The sequence below is a fragment of the Triplophysa dalaica genome, chromosome 15 (genome assembly GCF_015846415.1).
Source record: "Triplophysa dalaica isolate WHDGS20190420 chromosome 15, ASM1584641v1, whole genome shotgun sequence".
Lineage (NCBI taxonomy): Eukaryota > Metazoa > Chordata > Actinopteri > Cypriniformes > Nemacheilidae > Triplophysa > Triplophysa dalaica.
The window spans coordinates 19,713,158-19,732,462 of NC_079556.1; the positions used below are offsets into that span (position 1 = coordinate 19,713,158).

The 19,305-nt window shown below is 37.4% G+C and overlaps 1 protein-coding gene and 2 long non-coding RNA genes across 4 annotated transcripts in view; 1 reads left to right on the top strand and 2 right to left on the bottom strand.

Annotated features, from left to right (window-relative positions):
• The window catches only part of LOC130436448 (uncharacterized), a 72,284-nt gene that overhangs the window by 28,079 nt on the left and 24,900 nt on the right, over positions 1-19,305 (top strand). Inside the window, exon 2 of one of the 2 annotated variants that reach the window (XR_008909082.1) lies at positions 9,630-9,713. This is a non-coding gene — a long non-coding RNA (uncharacterized LOC130436448). Of the gene's footprint in view, positions 1-3,997; positions 9,714-19,305 lie in introns of those variants that run through there. The other variant, XR_008909081.1, reaches the window with a different exon arrangement.
• LOC130436447 (uncharacterized) lies at positions 1,833-12,744 on the bottom strand. Its single transcript, XR_008909080.1, has 3 exons — positions 12,559-12,744; positions 3,894-3,983; positions 1,833-2,357 (listed from the first exon to the last, which is right to left on the bottom strand). It is a non-coding gene; the product is annotated as an uncharacterized LOC130436447 (long non-coding RNA).
• Positions 14,121-16,598, bottom strand: foxa2 (forkhead box A2). The gene is made up of 2 exons (XM_056767093.1): positions 16,166-16,598; positions 14,121-15,586 (listed from the first exon to the last, which is right to left on the bottom strand). Exons 1-2 carry the CDS (start codon positions 16,235-16,237, stop codon positions 14,438-14,440), a joined length of 1,221 nt encoding a protein of 406 aa, XP_056623071.1. The 5' UTR covers positions 16,238-16,598; the 3' UTR covers positions 14,121-14,437.

Below are 19,305 nucleotides of genomic sequence, written 5' to 3' on the forward strand. Positions count from 1 at the left end.
CGAGCTCAGTTTGACACATTGTTGACATCTCTTCTGAAACTCTAATGAAAGAGACATTTGTCTGATTTTAAAGAGATCTCATCTGAGCACCGGGTCTTTCTGAGTTTGTGTATTGTAGTGTATTTACAGCAGACGGCTTTACTACAGGCTGTCTGCTGAAGTATGACCTCATTATAGGTGTGGACCCAGACGAATCAAAAGACCGCAGCTTCTTAGCACACTTGCTCTTTTCACGAGTTGCATTGTGTCTGCGACATCAAAAGCTCAATTGAGCAGAGCGCAGATCTTCTCCAGCTTATCACTTTCATTAGCTCTCTTTCAGCCCACAATGGACGCATATCTTCTCGGGGGGAAACAATGACCACAAAGCTAATGCTTCAAATCCTTTAGCATTGGTTTGATGTGGGCCTTTATCTGGTAGAGAATACAGTACAGCTCCACGGTTGAACATCTGAAACTTGTTTTCATTCACTCTTTAGACAAAGTTTTTCACAGACTGAAGAGATGATGCTTGCAATGCTTTGCATATAAAGACGGTGACCTATCACATTTCTACTTGCTCACACCCAAACCTTTTCATTTTTGATTGGAGATATTTTGTATATTCATTTTACAGGTACAGCCGTGGAACAAATTAAGAGACCATTTCAGAGACAGTTTATCTGATTTTAAAATGTACTTTTATAGCTATATTTAGATTAAATTATCATTTAAGTTTAATTCTGTGAACTACTAACAATATTTATACCATTTTAAAAATATATGTTTGCATTTATGTGCAGAAAAGGAAAACCGGAGAAACAGGTGAATCTGAAAATATGCTTTTATGTTTGTATACAGTATATATATATATATATATATATACATAAATTATTTTATATATATATATAATTATTTTTTATATATATAAATTATTTTAATATTATTCATATTATCAACAACAACACTATGTGACTGATTCATAACACAAACAAATCATTCTGATTGTATACTTCTCGACGCCCATCCAAACTGAATTACTCATCTTGGCTATTTTAAGTGTTGGCTGTAAAACAGGCTTTATCGTCTTTCCACTCAAACTGTAATAATTCAATCTTTACTACCTCACCTGGATTGCAGCCAATTAACTACCAGGTGACGGGCGCACAAATATACCTGTCCAGCAAAACATGTGGAGAATTAAAAACCCAATCAGGTCTTGTCATGCACTTGTTTTTCAGAAAAGAGAACAAACCGCCTTCTTTCTTCGTGTTATCGTCTCTTTTGCATGATCGTGACGTGGGTGGAAAATCATACCTTGTAATTGTTTTGTCAACAGCAAAGCTCTGACTTCTGCTAGGATTGCACACATTTATGAATGACATTGAGGAAATTAATCTTTAATCGCTTGTGTAGTTTTCTCAGAGAAAAAAAGTTTTCTCATTAACAGTGTAAGAATATCCCAAACATTGATTTTTAATTTAGTACAGAATGATGAAATGACCATAAAAGGTTATCAAAAATGTAAATCTTTTATTGTGTAGTGTAGGCTGTAAGCTATAAAACATTAAAAGACATTTTCAGATTTGATTGAAATATTCTTTCATTAATTCAGCCCAATATAGTCATGTTGATCGAGTTCAGCCTGAACTTACAGGAATTTGCAAGATTTGACAAGGTTACAAATCTGTGTGAATTTGTATGAAAAAGTATGTTTCCAAACCTAAAAACAGATTCGACAAATTCAAGAAACATATTATACATAATATATAGATTGTATTGTCAAGTCACATTAAATACTTTTATTCACTTAGAAAAGAACAAGAAAGTAGTTTTGATTATTTGACACTGTGCCGTGAGATTCAGCTTTATTTCTTAATGCAGCATTGAAACCAAAGTGAGCAACTAAAACAAGGTCAAAGTGCACCAAAAAGTTGACTTCCCTAAACCGTTCAAGAGGCCTTCTGGGTACAAAAAGGGCCTAGTTGTCATCCTTAAGTCTGTGACTCCGCTGGGCTATGGGCGGGCATGGCAGCCCGTGTTTGCAGTTGTCCCTAACAGCACCGACCGACTCCAGCCCAAACACCTGTGTTTGCCTTTGCGCTCACTCCCCCCAATCTACTCGGCGCAGGTCACATGATCGGCAGATAGCCTCGGCACCATGGGAATACAAAAGCAGGGGCTTTTAGGGCTGTTAATCATTAATGTCAGGCTTCCTTTGCCCCCTCTCTTGACGTTGCCGATGTGAATGTTATCTTGCACATGCGTCTAGGTCAGACGTGACTGCAGCCGGCTGCAGGTGAATGCAGAAAGGGTTGAACAGGAGATTGCCGTGTGATGAAGCGGCATGACGGTGAAGATGACTCATTGGTTCTGATCTAAAAAAAGAAGAGCACACCCAAGTTCAACTTCAGTGTTTTGGATTAACATGGCAGCATTTTACATCTTTTTATCAGTAACTTTGCTCCCTAAAAATCAAACATTTGACTACTGGTATAGGTCACAAACCGCAATTTGTTCTTACAATAGTCATCAAAGCATTCACCAATAATATATGTGTCTTGTTTTATTTTAGTAGACATCATTTTTTATCCGGTGCAAACACAGACATGCTTGAGTAAGAGACTGGAAACCTGGCCACATTTATTTTAAAGAAAAATTACACCCATTAACCAATTTTGTATGACAAAATACACGCTGGTCTCTCTCTTGCCTAAACTTGTTTTAGTTTTTCCAAAGACCCTCACAATCCCACACCATTACCTTTATGCACCCCAAAACATGTGCTTTAAACACTGTCTCTGTAGAGGACACATGAAAAACTATTTTATGGATATTTTGTATGAATTTGTACAGTTAATAGAAAATTAAATAAAGAAGATCCTTCAATAACGTAACAATCAATCCCATCACTGGCGAGAAAGCAAATTGTACTAAAATGTACGAATCGAACAAATTCATATTAGCTACTTAAATACGTATAACTGCCGTGAGATTGTGTTGCGTTCAGAAGAAGTTAAACTAAAAAGCATTAGAGGTAAAGTTGTTTACAATAGTAGTTAGCTGTTTTAGAGGAACAGTACAAGCATTCATCAATAAACATAAGAACAAGACAAACTCATGGCAATTCATGACTATTTTAGATTTTGGCTAATTCATTTGAATTCGTACAATTGCATTCGTAAATTTTGGTACTACCTGTTTGCGAATTAATGTAAAGTTTGCTTACTGGGTAGGGGCGGTGCTTCATTATTACTTTTTTCTAATAATCATACATTTTTGTACAAATTCGTCTGAACAAGCCATCTTTTGAAATAGAGGCCGGCAAGTATCACAATACGAGCTAAATGGCTATTAAAATTTGCGTACGCAATTTCCACGCACATATCGTTATTTATAAAAAAATAAACATACTTAAATATTTGCACAAGCAAAACCGACACTCTTGACTGTGCCAAGCACACCAATGTATAGTAAAATGGATAATGTTAAAACTACTACTATGTTAAAGTTTATTGAAAATATTTAACCTCTAGGTTGTGATTAATGCACAGAATAGATTTAAATTATATGCATGAAGATCACAACGTTCAGACGCCCTCCTAGATTTACAGCACACACTGTTTGTTTGTTCACCCTGGACACCAACGATAAGAGTTCACTAGTTAACCAGACAGTGCGCCCCCTCTTCCACCCACCCCCCCACACACACAGATGCATTAGCACACTGTTCCTGTCAGAGAAATAAAAGCGGATTACACAGAGGCATATTTTGTGAGGCCGAGCCAATGGGGAAATAAATAGCTGATGTGTTGAGTCACAGCAGGTCCTAACCGTAGAGCGCCTTGAACAAAGGTGCCTGTTTACCAGCAGCAGGTAGAAGATGGATAGCTGGTTAAACATTGCAAACATACCTGCCCGGTGCCATGGGCCGGTCAATGAGACCTACTGAGGGGACATTGTGTTGCCGTGTCTTATCTCTTGTGTTTTCTTTGAGACCAGACCTGTGAGTGAGAGAAAAAGAGAAACCTTTGAGGAGATAGGATTGTAGTAACATTCATTTCATTTTATAGTTTTTCTTTTTTAATGTTATAGTTTAGCAAAATGTTGCAAGTATGAACATTAGCAAAATTTTAAGAAAAAGGAAACAATGTAATCTGAATACAAAACTGGCACTCAGCTTTTGTCGGACCATTTTTTCTATTTTACTAAAATATCTATACCTATTAAAAAACAATTATTATGCTAACATATTAAATTATTAATAAGTTGTGTAGTATATTTTGGAAAAAGTGCATTATTGGACAATAATGGATTTATGGTTTTAGATATATTTTTTTAATGAATACATATGAATAGTTATAAACCTTACCATGTGTCCTATGGTGTGACACTAAAAATGTATAAAACAAATATATATATTTCCTTTAAAATGTAATAATTTTTTTGTGTTATTAATATTTATTTTTATATTATATAATAGCATAAGAGAAATGTAGTTTAGTTTAATTCTAAATTTTTGCTTTTTCACATCATGGGACACATTTGTCAACTACCCGAATATAAACAAGTCATTTTATCCATTACTTCATCCTTGGATTGGATTTTTTAGTTGTTGATAAATATCCATTTTATAATATTTAGGCCTACCTGTTTTGAATCATATTGTATGTGTTTCCCCAATTCCTATTTCTTATATAATTTCAGTGTTTCTGTAGCTCAACTGTTAGTGGACAAAATAAAATTGTAAAGCTTAAAAAAGCATAATGCATAATACATACAGTCACTAAAAAAATGTGTACGTCTTTTGTGTCTTACTTAAAACACAACATCTGAAACACCGTATGACTGCATTTTTATTTACACGTCTCGAATGTGTATGTGCAAAAGGCCGGCACCATAGGGTGTGTTTTTATTCGTGTGTGTTCCCACAGCCGTGTCTCTGACATGTTCCGGTACCTGCTAATCACCCGGATTTTGTGTTTCATCTCATATGAGTCAGTTGTTCACAGCCATTTCTCAGCATTAGAAATCTGCATCATGTTTCAACACACTGACTCTCAGCCCTCATAAATTACACAGTTATGGCAACTTAAACAAGTGCTGAAAAGCCACGAACAGAGCTTTACTTTACCATCAGTGAAGCATAAGACTCCACCATCACACACACACACACACACACACACAGAGACACACACACTTACAGTAGCACCCGCCAGCTTCCATGCTACTCAAATAAACAAAGATTAATAATTGAATAATGTTCAATTTAGGACAACAAATGACTGATAAAAGTGGTCAGACACCTCTGGAATATCTACTACTGTTTTATACCAACTTTCCACTATTTTCTTTAAATCCAGAGTAAACACATATCAAATTTATAATAAGTGTCTTAACACCATCACATTACTTAAATTGTTTCATTTCACTTGTTACCGGATGCCAGGAATGTTACATGGGTGTGGGGAACTCTATTTATAAAAACACATTTGCAAAATAATAGTCAGCATTAAAATGCTAATTTAAATAAATACGAATACATTGGGTTTTCAAAAATGAAATAGTAAGAAAATAATCAAAAGTTGAAAACAAAATTCCAAAATATAATATAACGAGGTAAAACACATGTTTTTTTGTGGAACATACTGTAGAAAACTGTGTCATGTGACAGGAGGCAGGAGTAGAAACGCTCTGATTGGCTGATTACACAGGGGTACTTCATGTCATGTCTGATTCTGTAATGACAGTTTGTAAACTCAGAATTTTCTAACAGCTCTGACATTTACCATCTGACCGCCTTCAACATCTTTGCATTAAAGAGTGTTGACTTTAGGAATAAAATGTAACAGTTAACTTTTAATATTTTGGTTAAATGATTCCAAATATGACTTTTATCAATTTAATCTCATGTTTTAACACAAATTTCATGTAAATATAAATGAAAGACATACAATCTATAGTGTTGTAACCAGAGAAACCGATAATTCCAAGAATGTGAAGAGCTTGTCACGGGTTGTCACCTGTAATTACTGTAAATATTACAGTAAATAGGACACAGAGCCAACGACCACCTATGATGTTCTCAACAATGTGCTTTAATCTGACGAAAATGGAAAGTGATTTACTTACCCAATCTGGTTTCACGTCCAAATCGACATAAAAAGAGTGAGCCAGTTTTTAAGAGATACATTAAATGTATACCAAAATTTACTGCAGTAAGTGCACATGTAGAAGCATTGGTATTTTTTGCAGGAAATGTTTTCGTTTTTTTTGCAATTTATTCAATTTATTTTATGTTTAGGTGCCTATAATTATATTTTCATTACAAAAATACAAGTCTACTTTTGTGTTTATTAAATTATTTTTGTTATATAAAAAACGTTGACACTTTAATGCCTTAGTTAACAAAAAAATAAATAAATATATACCACAAACCACTTATAGTAACAATTACACCTACACTCACAAAACCACAAAGCAACATATTCAAAGCATTAGTATCACCATGATTTTACATATTAACTGTGAAAAAAACATTCAAATGTAATGTTTTGGCAAAATCTTTGTCTCAGGTTCCTACTACAATAACTGGTGAGGGCTGATCAATGCAAACATTGAGGTCTTTTTTGCCTAATATACAGAATGAGACACACATTCATGTGACAGAATAGGGGCAAAACAACATCACAGTTGAATAAATTAAGTGGTTTTTCTCAAATGTTAATGATTTTAAATAATTCAGGCCCATTTGTAGCATTAGCAAAACTTTTATTTTCCAAACTCTGTTCCTGTTTTGAGTTGTTTATTGCAACGGCAATGATATTTTCTCTATGATGCATCGCAACCTTTGTTAGAGTGAAAAAAAACTCCTAAAACAAATATTAAATCCAGAATAAAAATCCAGCGGGATTTTTATAAAATTAGTGCTAATCTGGTTCTCAGCATTTCTAGTTGTTTTAACAAATGTAGTCCACCCAAAATTATGATCAGATCTTTGATAACTAAAACCGATCAGTGGTGGACCCATTTAATATTGTTTAAATCTCGTGAGTTACATAGATAACGCTTTGTGTGTAAATTCTTTGGTGTCAATATTGGTGCCAAACTTTGATAATAGAATGAGCATTTATTCTCTTTCCGACAAGTAATCTCATTGTCATCACAACCTTTTACTTCACTTTCGTTCCCATCAAACAAATGAGACATGCAAATCTCGTAACGTTTTCATTGACTGCTTCTCATTTGTGCGGCACGGTGACATCAATCAGATATAATTAGCACAAACTGGGCCCATATCAGAACCATTATACTCGAGGCATTGTCCTAGAAATGGCAATCTTGACCTCTTACTTCTCCCCCACTTTCGTCCTTAAACGACAACACATGCAAAGGTGAAGCCCCGGCACAGAGATACGATACGCGGCACGATTACAGAGCAACAAAACGCCGAAAAGCCACGTGAAAGTATCTAAATGAGCATACAGTACACCATACAATGGGAATTAAACGCGCGGGGCAGCTGGACTCTTATCTGAACGAAACCGAGCAACAAAGGATCCCTAAGACTAAGAGGCTTGATGCATGAGAAAGCTATGGGCCAGCTATTGTGACTGCCCTTCTGCTGAGCAAATAGTCCAAACTGTTCATTCCCCGTCTTCCATTCTCTCGCCGGCACATTGTTTGTGTCCTTGCATTTCATTCGGCAAGGAAGATTGCTCTCAGGCCCAGTGAGCAAACAGTCCAGAAAAGAGCCGGCTATCTTCTGCTGTTCCCAGGAGAACTAGCATTTTGATTTGGGCTCCAAGCTGTCAGAGGATTGGAGAGTTGATGTCAGGGCGCCTGAATTAATTGCTTTAAGCCGAGGAGGGGGCTGACTGCGTTTATCGCCAACTGTTCAGTGACATGTTTCCTAGCAATTACGCCCTCGGAATTGTCGGCACTTATATTTCGTATACGTGACGTGTCAGTCTTGTCGCGTTTCCATTTCTGTTGCATTCTACGTCAGTCGCCCAAGAAACGCCACTATTAGCATTTTCTGCTTGCACACGCAGTCCAGTTAGAAAAACATTTGTATTTGTCGTAAAGCCCAAAGCCGGCACTTCAAGCACCATTTAACATCGTAAATTATTTTGTACAGAGTAGCGTTGTACGTGACCGTTTCAATTGTCTCTTCTTGTCATTCCCTATACTAGCTCCAACGCATGGTGTGTTTGCATTGTCAAATTATTATGTTTCTATATCTAAGCGCCTCTGAGACATATCAATCAAATCCGCCATCGGATCCCGTCGTCATTTTAAGTCGGCCTCCAACAATGCGTTGCTTTGCATGTAAAAATGGCTCTGTGGGTAATTTGCATCGGTATAGTCGGAGAACGGTCTATGGGAAGAGTGACCTTAGCGATGGGTTGGGCCTTTTTAACGTCCCGGCACACAGTTATGGTAACGGTTGTTGGGAATAATATGCCACACAAAGCCTTTTTACAGTCGTGTTTCTCGTTTCCAAACACGAATATCACATGCACTGATTTATCTCTAAGGTTATTCCGGCTTTTAATTCATCTCAAGGGCCTTGTTAACGCTCTCGCTGCTTGATTGTCATCACCTTTACAAATTGGAAAACAAAGGCTTGTAATCGTATACAGATCATAAATCAGATGGCACGACAATAAAGGCAGCTCTTGATCTGATGGGAAATTGAATTAAATGGTCCGTCTTGTCGCTGTCAGCGTCGAGAAGAGAGGGGTTAAATAATGTGTGTCAGGGGACTGCTTCTGTGTAAAATATCTTCTAACCTACCGCAGGCTTTTTAAAGGGCATTAATCTCTTCGTGATAAATGCATTTATGCCGGATTAAATTGAAGATTGCGTTTAGTTTGAGAGAGGGTTGAATTATGTGGGTGTGAGTTGGGGGATTTACCTCAACAGCTCTCGTGTGGGAGTCTCCGGGGACGCGGTGGAGACGAGTAGAGATCCTGGATACGTGTTTACTAGCTGCTTAAATTTGCCCGTCGACAGGCAGAATTATTGAATCAACCTGTCACGTTTGCTCTCGTCTACTTTTGTTATGTGGTATTACAAAAGCCTTCATGAGATCTTTATAAAGTTGCACATTTCAACGATATCATTACCCAGAGGTCCCACAGCCAGATTATTTCCATCTATGTGTCCTCCGTGAATGCTTGGAGGGAAATTTCCTCATGAATGTTTTATGAATTTGTCCATCACCCTTCAAACTACAAGCACCTCGATGTAAAAAAAATGCAGAAGTCACCTTTAGACACGTAGCATAAATTGGACAAGCTCCATCTCGGAATAACCTATTGCCTTTACCATTCCGGCATTGGGAACACATGCAGGACAAAATCTGATTCGCTTTTGTTATGCAGAGAATCGCGCAGGGGCATCTGGGCTTGTTTGCCTTTGGTGAGAAATGGAGATTGGTTTGGAGGTCTGAATGAATTGCTGGCGTCTGTGTTTATTGCTTTCATTAAGATTTAATGAGTCAAGTGTCCTTCGCACTGACATAGATTTTACCCACAGCATTTGACCGCAGGAAATGTTGGGTGAGACTATTGGCATTCCAGGTAAATGTGTATGTTAATGGCGGGAGCCTACAAGTCATTTCATTTGCAATATATATTTTTCAGATGTAAAAACAAATCCATGGCCGTGAAAGCAAGAATGTGGTTTGGCCTGTGTCTCTCAACAACAATTTCACACCATGCTGCCGGGTGAGTGTGAACACAACCCTCACCCATCACACAACCACACGATTTCCGCCGCATCTACACAGATTCTCTGGTCAGATGTAACAACTACCACAATCATGTAACCATTGAAAGAATTATAAAGAATAAAGGAGCTGAAGTTTTGGCCATGCTCGTGCCAATGAAGGAACATCACATGTAAAAAAGGTGCAAAAACAATATGATGATTCATGTCAAAACAATGCCACCTACTTTCCCATTACATCTTCTGTTCATTATGAATGCTCAAAAATGTGGGGTTCTTATATCTTCACTAATTTATATTCCATAATTTCATACCACAACATCAACTTGCGCTTAAATATATTTAAGACTACAAGTCATATTAAAGATTTAGGAAGCGTATGTTGTGTGACAGATATTCCCAGTGTTTTAAATAATACATTTATTTACATCCAACATCAAAGGCCATCCGTTTCTCCAGACACATAAATGTGGAGAAATAGCTGTATTCATTTGATCCAGGATCGTTTTGGAGTGTGTAATGCCTCTTAACAACTCTCAAATGGATGGCTAAATTAGATCAAGTTATTGACTTATTAAAGCAGAGAAGAGTGTGTGCGTCAAAACATGGACAAACAAAACCCACTTTTATCAGACACAAACTGCAAACAATAAATAAACCTTATAAATTGATTTGAATATATATTTTAAGCTATTGGACTGTGAAATGTCGGTATTTAAGTAGCCTATATTATTTAGAAATCAGTGTTTTTTTCTCCAGTAACTAATATTTCTGAATACAATTCTACTACTGATGTATGTATGTATAAAACCAACATTGTTACAATTTCATTATATGTAAATGTTATTAATATATTTTTAAATATACTGTAGCCAACAAAATACAGATGTCAGAAAAAGACATAACAATGTGTATATCACCGGTTTAAAACACGGTATCATGACCGTGTATCATGGTATCATTTAGAATAAGAAATAAAAGAAAAGGAAAAGTACATTTTTAAAACAAAGCCATATGAAATACATTTATTTTCTGTCTGACTATTTTTATATAAATAAAAATGTTAGAAACAACATATTTGTTTAAAATACTAACAATATAGGAAATTATCAAGAATAATATATTATAACAAACTCAATTACAGGCTCCTCCAAACGCCTAAGTTACATGAGAAGTTTAAAAAAATGATTGTCCCTAACATTAGTGAACTATTTTTATTTCAATTGATTTGTACATTTTTTATCTTTAATCGTAATGTAAACGAAGTGGTTTGGAAAGAAACGGTTTGTCTATATGTTCGTAATCGCATTGCGCACGGTGCGCAATTGTGTTTAAGACTAAAACCCTAAAATGAATCTAATCCTGCTCGACATATTGCCGTGAAACTGCCTTTCTAACTTTAGGCCGCAGATTAGGCTGTGTGTCTGGTGTCGTGCAGTAATATAGTGTGGGACAGCAGCAGGATTAGAAGTATTTGGTTTTAAATCGGGATAGTGCGGCCGGTCCCTCCCCAGCAATGGGTTAAAGCGGCATTACAGCTTGTAAGATGGGTGTCCCGCAGATCTCCCGGGAGACCAGTTCCACTTGGGTGTTCCAGACCCAGTTTAGTGCAAAATACTCACGAAAGCCATTTACATGACCTGATGTAGTTTATGTCACGGTGCACTATCATGTCACTCGGGTCAGACTATTTTACCATGTCGGTTTCTGATCTCAAGTTAGGGGTTTAAAACGTACTTTTATTAATAACTATTAACAAAGATTCCTGGCAGATCAATTCATGCCCATGGAAAAATCAGAATAGGCTATATCTATTTTTGATCTATTTCCATCTATTTTATAACTAAATGATTGTTGAACATTAAGTGGTAAAAATGTTAATAACATCACTTATTTGATATTTCACTATGAAATGAGGTCCAGTCAAATGCTTTCAAGAACTTGGGTAACTTTATACTCATATTAAGAAGTTGGAGAAGCACTTGTGTACATGATATGCAAATGAACGGCAACGAGAAAAAGCAATTTAATCATTGAAAAAAATAAAAATTATCATTACAGCAAAGAAAAAAATAGTTTTATTTTACTGGCTTATGCAAACCTTTCAAAAATCTAAATCTAGATGTTATATAATTTTAAATTCTACATTTCCATTGTATTCATTTTATTTAACTTCTACAAAAGTAAAAACGTAAAAGTAAAAAAGCATCATAAATACTCTGAATAAAATCGTATATTGTGTGTTTTCCTCTCCTCAGTCTATGGATTTACATGTTAATTTATGAGATGCTGTTTGACTATTTTAAAACAATCTATACATTATATAAATTCTATAGAAATGCGATAATATTTATAAGCAATCAATTTAAAGAAATACCCCTATATTTTGTTTGGTAAACCTTTGCTAATTTTGTTTTATTCCGTCGGTTCCTATCTTTGTCTTGGTTGTTAAACGTCATTTTGAATGTAAGCGTTCTTCCTTTCCTTAAATAAAAAAAACAAATACGCATAATCTAAATAGTTTTTTTTAGAATTGCTACAAACAGGTGTCAGGTGAAAAACATGACCAAACCTGAACTCCGTATCTTGCGGCTGGAGTTATTGGAGCGGTGAAGCCAGCACGAATAATTTCTGTCCCGGTATCATTGACATCAATCAGCTGGAATCGCCATTTGACAGTCGACTGAAAGAGCCCCTTAAAGCAACACTTGAGTCGCGTCCCTCCAAGCGTTTAACCGTATTGCCATCACGAAATCATGCTTGCGCGCAAAAACGCGCCGGGCGAAATCCCTCTAAAGTCGCAGCACGCGTGGAAAGCTGAATTTAATGTGGAAATGCTCGTACCTGGAGCCGGCAGGACGCTGTCTCTCTCCCGATGCCTTCTGCACAGAGCTGCGAGCCTCACGCCATTTATTTGAGCTCAAACTCTGTCACTGTTGACTTTAGCAACAAAGCAAAGATTTCGCTGCCCCGCTAGTTTAAAAAAATGATTATTTTAGCAAGATATCGATCAGCGCGCTATAAAAATTCAGCCTAGCATTATGTGTAAAACGAGGCCACCAAAATTTAATTTCTGTGCAAATTTACCCAGAAGTGACGTGCTCTTATTCAAAGTTTACACTCGCGCGCTTTGATTGCTCATGTACACATCCTATATGTATTAATACCGCCTATTTCATTGTTTACCGCGTCGTGTTTATTCGCAGATCATGGGTGTTTGAAATACAATGGAATGGTCTGAGAGCTAAAAACACGGAGGTAACAAAAACGGGCCTCTTTTGCCATTACTCTAGGTGAAGGGGGATGATCTTATTAGTGTTCACGTTCGTGTGAGGCGACAGAGGGACGCATTGATGGCTACAGATGACTTTTCATGTCTACTATTAGGGGGGGACTACATAACACTACATGAAGCCGACTTGTGGGGAACATGAGAAGCAATGCATTCCCATATGAGCCCTATATGGTGTGATCACTTACTCATTCTTTATTTATATTTTTTGTTGTAGAATCATAGTAAACTCATCCAAAGGGTTATAACACAAATGTGATTGTTGCGATTATGTTTTGACTTAAAAATATCTACAATAAATACAATAAAACTGTTTTATTTGATTATCTTCTCCAGTGTAGTCAGGCTTTGTGGGCAATTGGCCGATATGTTCTCATTTTATCAAGCAGCTTCTTGAGGTCTCACCCTGACCTCTTATTGGCTGATTTTTTCACTTTTTAATTCGTGGTGCATTTCAAAAGCATTTTTAAACAAAACTCTTTTAAAGAAAGAAAGTTATATGAATGCATGTGATTTGAATCACAATCTTGTTATTATTATAATGTTTGGATAGGGTGCTGGATAGATTTATTTCATTGCAATAATTCATGCCACGAGGCATGTGTTTTTGAAAACTGCTTTTTATTACAGAGATTGAAGAGCTTTGTAATACATGTTTTAATGCATTCAAATATGCACTGCTTATAATAAACATTTACTGCTGCATTGGACGCAGTTAAAAAGTGCTCTGTTATTTTAACCAATAATAATACAATAAAATAATGTTTTTCCTGTGTGTGAAATTTCTAATTTTATATTGCGATCGGTTATCTTATTTTATGAGTTCATTTTTATTTTTAGGGTATCTGAGAATTAAGAAACATTTTTCTGAGCATATAATTTACCTCTGGAAACAAAATTCAAATTCACATTTGAATCAAGTAGCTGTAGCAAAATCAAAATTTGTGGCTAATACAACATTATTGTATGTTAGATATCGATAAAGAATTTAAATTGTATAGGCTATTGACGATTTGTTGAGCAAATGTCTTATTGTTATTATTATTATTACAACCATTTTCGTTAGTGTTGTTTTTGATGATGCTTTTATTGACAACAGAGGACACAATCAGAATTGAGAAAAAAATCCAAATAACACTTTAATATAGATTCTGTTCTTGTCATCGACTACAAGAATACACATTTACAAGCCATAAATAAGTTTACACAAACGATTGAAGAAGTTCAATCCGTCCGCAGCCGTTCCGTGCGATTTGGTCCATTTTCAAAATCCGCCTCGAAGAGTTCGTCACATTGTCAATGTCAACATCCTTTTACAAAATAATTACTAACGAACATGAACTAAATGTACGAGAAACGCCAAAAAGTGAAGAGTACAGATATACACAAGCATTTTACAAATGTACAAACGGTCTCCGGGTCCGTGAGAGTTTAGGAAGAGTTCAGTATGGGCCTGGAGTACACACCTTGATAATAGGACGTGTCCGGCGAATCCAGGCCCGCTTTGCTCGCCATGGAGCCCATGGATAACGCGCCGGCCATCGGAGAGCCGTAACCGTAGTGCATCACCTGCTCGTATGTCTTTAGGTCCATTTTGTGATGCTGTTGCTCCGAGGACATGAGGTTGTTGATGGAGAACGGGTGGTTGAACGAATAGTGATGTTCCGGCTTCAGGTGTCCTTCGTGCGCCAAGACGGAGTGATGCTGCGCCAGGAGATGCTGCGCCTGAGAGGTCGGGGAGGCTGCGTGATTCGGGCTCAGACCCTGAGCCGACTTCATGTCGGACAGGGAGCGTTTGTGCTCGGACGAGTTGGAATGGGGGGATTCGTTGCCGTTGCAGCTCTCGGAGCTGCTGTTGGATCCACCTTCGGAGTTTTTGTGCCCCGGATCCTTGCACATTTTCTTGTCGCACTTGAAGCGCTTTTGCCTCCTCAGATAGCAGCCGTTCTCAAACATGTTCCCGGAGTCGGGGTGAAGGGTCCAGAACGAACCTTTGCCCGGTTTATCCGGGGACCGGGGAACTTTCAGGAAACAGTCGTTGAAGGACAGCGAGTGGCGGATGGAGTTCTGCCAGCGCTGCTGGTTCTGCCGGTAAAAGGGGAAAAGGTCCATTATCCACTGATAGATCTCGCTGAGGGTCAGCATCTTGCTGGGCGACTGCTGGATGGCCATGGTTATCAGAGAAATGTACGAGTAGGGCGGCTTGGCGTGCGTGTAACTCCTGCGGTAGGTCTTCGGGTCCCTCGATCTATTGATGTTCGACTGGCCGTACATGGGACTCATGGCGTTCATGTTGCTGTACGAGCTCAGGCCGTTCATGGAGGGCGCCTGCGCGGTCATGGGGCTCATGGTCGGGCTCAGGGCTGCGCTCATTCCCGTCATACCCGCGCCCATGCCGGCCATGGCTCCCGCGCCGGGGGACATCCCCGTCATGGAGGGACTCATGCCCGTGTTGACATAGGACATGTTCATGGTGTTGGCAGTCATGTTTGCGGTGGAACTCATTCCGGACATGGTCATATAAGTGTTCATAGAGTTCATTCCCAGGCCGGGGTTCATGTTGCCAACCGAGGTGTAGCACTGCGAAAAAGAACAAACAAGAAAATATTTTAGTGCAGTCCGAGATGCGCTTTACTAACCTAAAAAATACAGTTCATTTTAGAGCGCATATCTACCCGAAAAAATTTTTTTTCTAAAAAAAAATATATATATTTATGCGTATATTCCAAAGATTTAAAACACAATCACAGCAACTGTTAATAAAGTAATTGTTAGATATTATAAGTTGTTAGAGGTTTCCAATATGATACAGAACTTTGTTGCTGTCTGTCGCCTCCCTTTCCGTAAATAAACAAAAATATTTAATTTAAAATTGGAGATTTAAATAAAAAAGCTTAAAAAGGCACTGTTGTTTTCTCATCCATGGTCGAAATCACCAGCAGCCTTTTTTTAGAAAAGAAAAAGAAAAGTTGGAATTGTATGTCGAGCGCAACTTTGTCAGGATTGCGCGCGGATGATGGGGGAGGATTTGCAGGAGCCTCGAGTCAATATTTGATCTGAAAGTTAATATTATCTCAGGGCTAATACGGAGTTGTATAAAACACGACGCGTGGAAATACATTTCTATTTAAACATATATATTTAAGGCGCGTCACCCACCTCAGGCTCTCCGTAGTAAGCGCTCCAGTCAGCTGCGTGTTCGTGTCCTTCCATCTTGACAGCGCCGAGCATCCTGGACCAAAGTTTCGCGTACTTTTGAAAACGTTTCCCCACGCGAGAAATGCTTCTGCTGCTGCCGCGCGTCCTTTGGCAGCCAAAGGTGCTTGTTGGGGACCACGGGATACACTCGCGTCGTCGTTGCGCTCTCCTCCTGTCAAGGGCTGGCGCATGTGTGTGTTGTTTTGTGTGTGTGACTGTGTGTGTGTCTGAGATGAAATGACGCCTGCTGCTGACTCTCAACGCAGTGATATAGCTCCGTGAGCCCGGGCGAGCCTCCAATCCCTACTGCTTCATTCGGCCCCTATTTGAATAATCTGCTCACACCTAGGCGTGAGACTTCTCCATTTGCCCCCCTATTGTACACCTGCGCAGCTTGAAAAGAGCAGCCCCGTTTGAAAAGATTCATTATATCCTAATCTTATTGTATTCCGGCGGGAGAAAAGGGGGAATTGGAGTTTTCAGGGCTGAGAGAGGAGTGGTTTGAAATCACATCCAGATAAAGTTGGATTGAAGAATAACAACGACTCTCGGATCGAATATATGCTATACATGTATAGCATTTCACGTGAATTCATGGTTTTAAAAATGATTTATACGAATTAATTATTTTGTTAGAAAGTAAATGATAATCGATAAAAACACAATTTTAAGCACTGCGCCATACAAAGATAAAGTCCTCACACATCCTGAACACGGTTTTCTCTCCACGAAAGGAATATTGTCCCTCTTTTGTTGAATTGAACACTGAATCCTCACATGGATGTTTGTTAAGTCATAGCATTTACGTGGATTTTAATGCACTTTGCATAAGTGTAAACTATAGGTGAGATGGAAACGCGTGTTTATATTATGTTGTTTATTTTGAGATCATTTCGTCTATTTTGAATTAATTTGTTTACCTGCTCGAGTTTATGTAACTAATAGCGGTACACAGTTTGCAGGTCATCTGTGTTGATTCTGCAGCGAGATTTGATTGCCTTCATTAAACAAAGTGGCCTAACATTTATCCACTGTGTTTGACTATCCACCATAGCCGCACTGCGAATGCTGATGCGCCCCATATATGTGTATTAAACGTATCGTGCAAAAATCGGATATGACTGGATTAAATATATTTATGTTATGATTTTCTTTCTTGGCCAGTTGAGTGCGCCCTCTCTTGGTCTACAAATTACAATCGGATTTATTTACAGATCGGTATCAAATCAATGGGTACATTTGATGAGACTTTATAATAACGTGCGTAGAAAAGGTCAGAACGAACAATTTTTGATCTTTAGTCTGGGTCACTCAAATGTGCAAATTCAAATATTTCAAATTGAAATTTTCATTAGATCGTTTTAAATAAATGTGTTCATTTTTTAGGCTAGTAGTCTGTGAAACATAATTTTGTTGGTAAATTAAGGTGTAAAAATCATACGGATGTTATACATTTTCACATTTTATTATGATTGTAATCAGTTATTTCTTTAAAGATTTTTGGCTAAATAACGACTCTTATTCGATTCGACACGTGCCTAACCAGCACTGTAAATTTGTTTTGACACATTTGCAAACATAATCTCGGAGTTTATTTGGTCCTCTCCGTGATGTGTTTTGATTGACATTCAATGAAAGCCTGTAAAACACGTGTAATTCAATGTATTATTCTGTTATGCAATCTATAATGAAAATAGGTTTCTGAAAATGTTTAATAAAATGTTTTGCCCAAAATGATCATCTTTACAGAATCACAGGATGAACCATCTTTATAAATAATATCAAGTAAAGTACATGCATTGTTCCCTATTGGTTTTGAAAAAGCTTTGATTTAATTTCTGTTTATCTGCATCTTTAAATAACATTTTTCTATTCTTTTTTACTCCATGTAACTGTTGAATCTCCAGATTGTTATTGTCATTATTGTAATAACAGATATAGTACTATTGTAATTACAGGCTCTAACAGCATGCAGTGCCATGTCACACATTCACACAAATAGACAGCGCTGTCTATAAAGAAGTACCAGCTGATGTATTATTTATTTTCATAATATTTTTACATAAACACTAAAAATACATAGTAGAGTTCTGAAGATGAAATGAAACGATTCCCAAATTTTCCAAAAGCTATAACCAATCTTCTGACCATCTAAGCATATGTGTTTCTAGTGTAAATGCCCTCCTGTATGGCACTATGTCCTTTTGGAATATTTTGTTTCAAGTTAATGATTAATAGAAAAGGCACAGACTGTGAACGCATTCTGTGTTGAAGGTCACTGTCTTGTATTTGGTGAAAATGCAAAAGGTCTTTGAGTAAACACACCACGTTGGAACATTGGTCCATACTTTGTGCCTGAGTGCCTCTGAACCCGTGTTGGCATATGTCAGGTACTTTAGACCCATCAAAACACAACTGACGAAACGATTGAAAAATGCGGCTTATTCAGATGTTTAATTGCCGGGCCATTTCTTGAAGGCCTATTTTTTCCTCTGCATGCCTCGATCATTCATCATGTGCTTCAGCGTTCTCTACGTGTTGCAATGTGCTGTCACAGTGGGTGGCGCCTCGGTGATCCACCTCAATCTCATACATTAGGGCCTGTATTCCCAGCAAATATTGCCCTGGGATCTCTAAACACTGACCTCCATTCTGCTTTTTGTTGCTAGGAATTCATGTTTGAGATCGCAGAGAGGTCAGCAAGTTATTTTTAAGATACTTCTCAAATGAGGATAGATAGATAGATAGATAGATAGATAGATAGATAGATAGATAGATAGATAGATAGATAGATAGATAGATAGATAGATAGATAGATAGATAGATAGAAACCTTTGATCTCCAAATTTCGTGATTTTTATCTTTTGCCATAATTATTATTAGTTAGCCTTTATTTTTGTCACTGGGCTTTGCAAATATCTAACCAACGAAAAGTATTAAAAGTGCTTGTTAACTTTGACAACACAGTATGTAATCATTTTAAAGTTTGAAAAACAAATACAAGGTTTCATAAGGACAGTAATTTATTCATTTTATATTGTTTCATTAGTGTCACATCACATTCAAACCTTACTTTCTTTCTTCTGCAGAACACAAAACAT

What these genes read in the sequence shown, in the direction of transcription:
- foxa2 (XM_056767093.1), bottom strand. Translation starts at nt 16,237, where the DNA reads ATGCTCGGCGCTGTCAAGATGGAAGGACACGAACACGCAGCTGACTGG. An exon ending in CTTACTACGGAGAGCCTGAG is followed by an intron (nt 15,587 to 16,165) that starts GTGGGTGACGCG and finishes TCTTTTTCGCAG; the next exon opens with TGCTACACCTCGGTTGGCAA.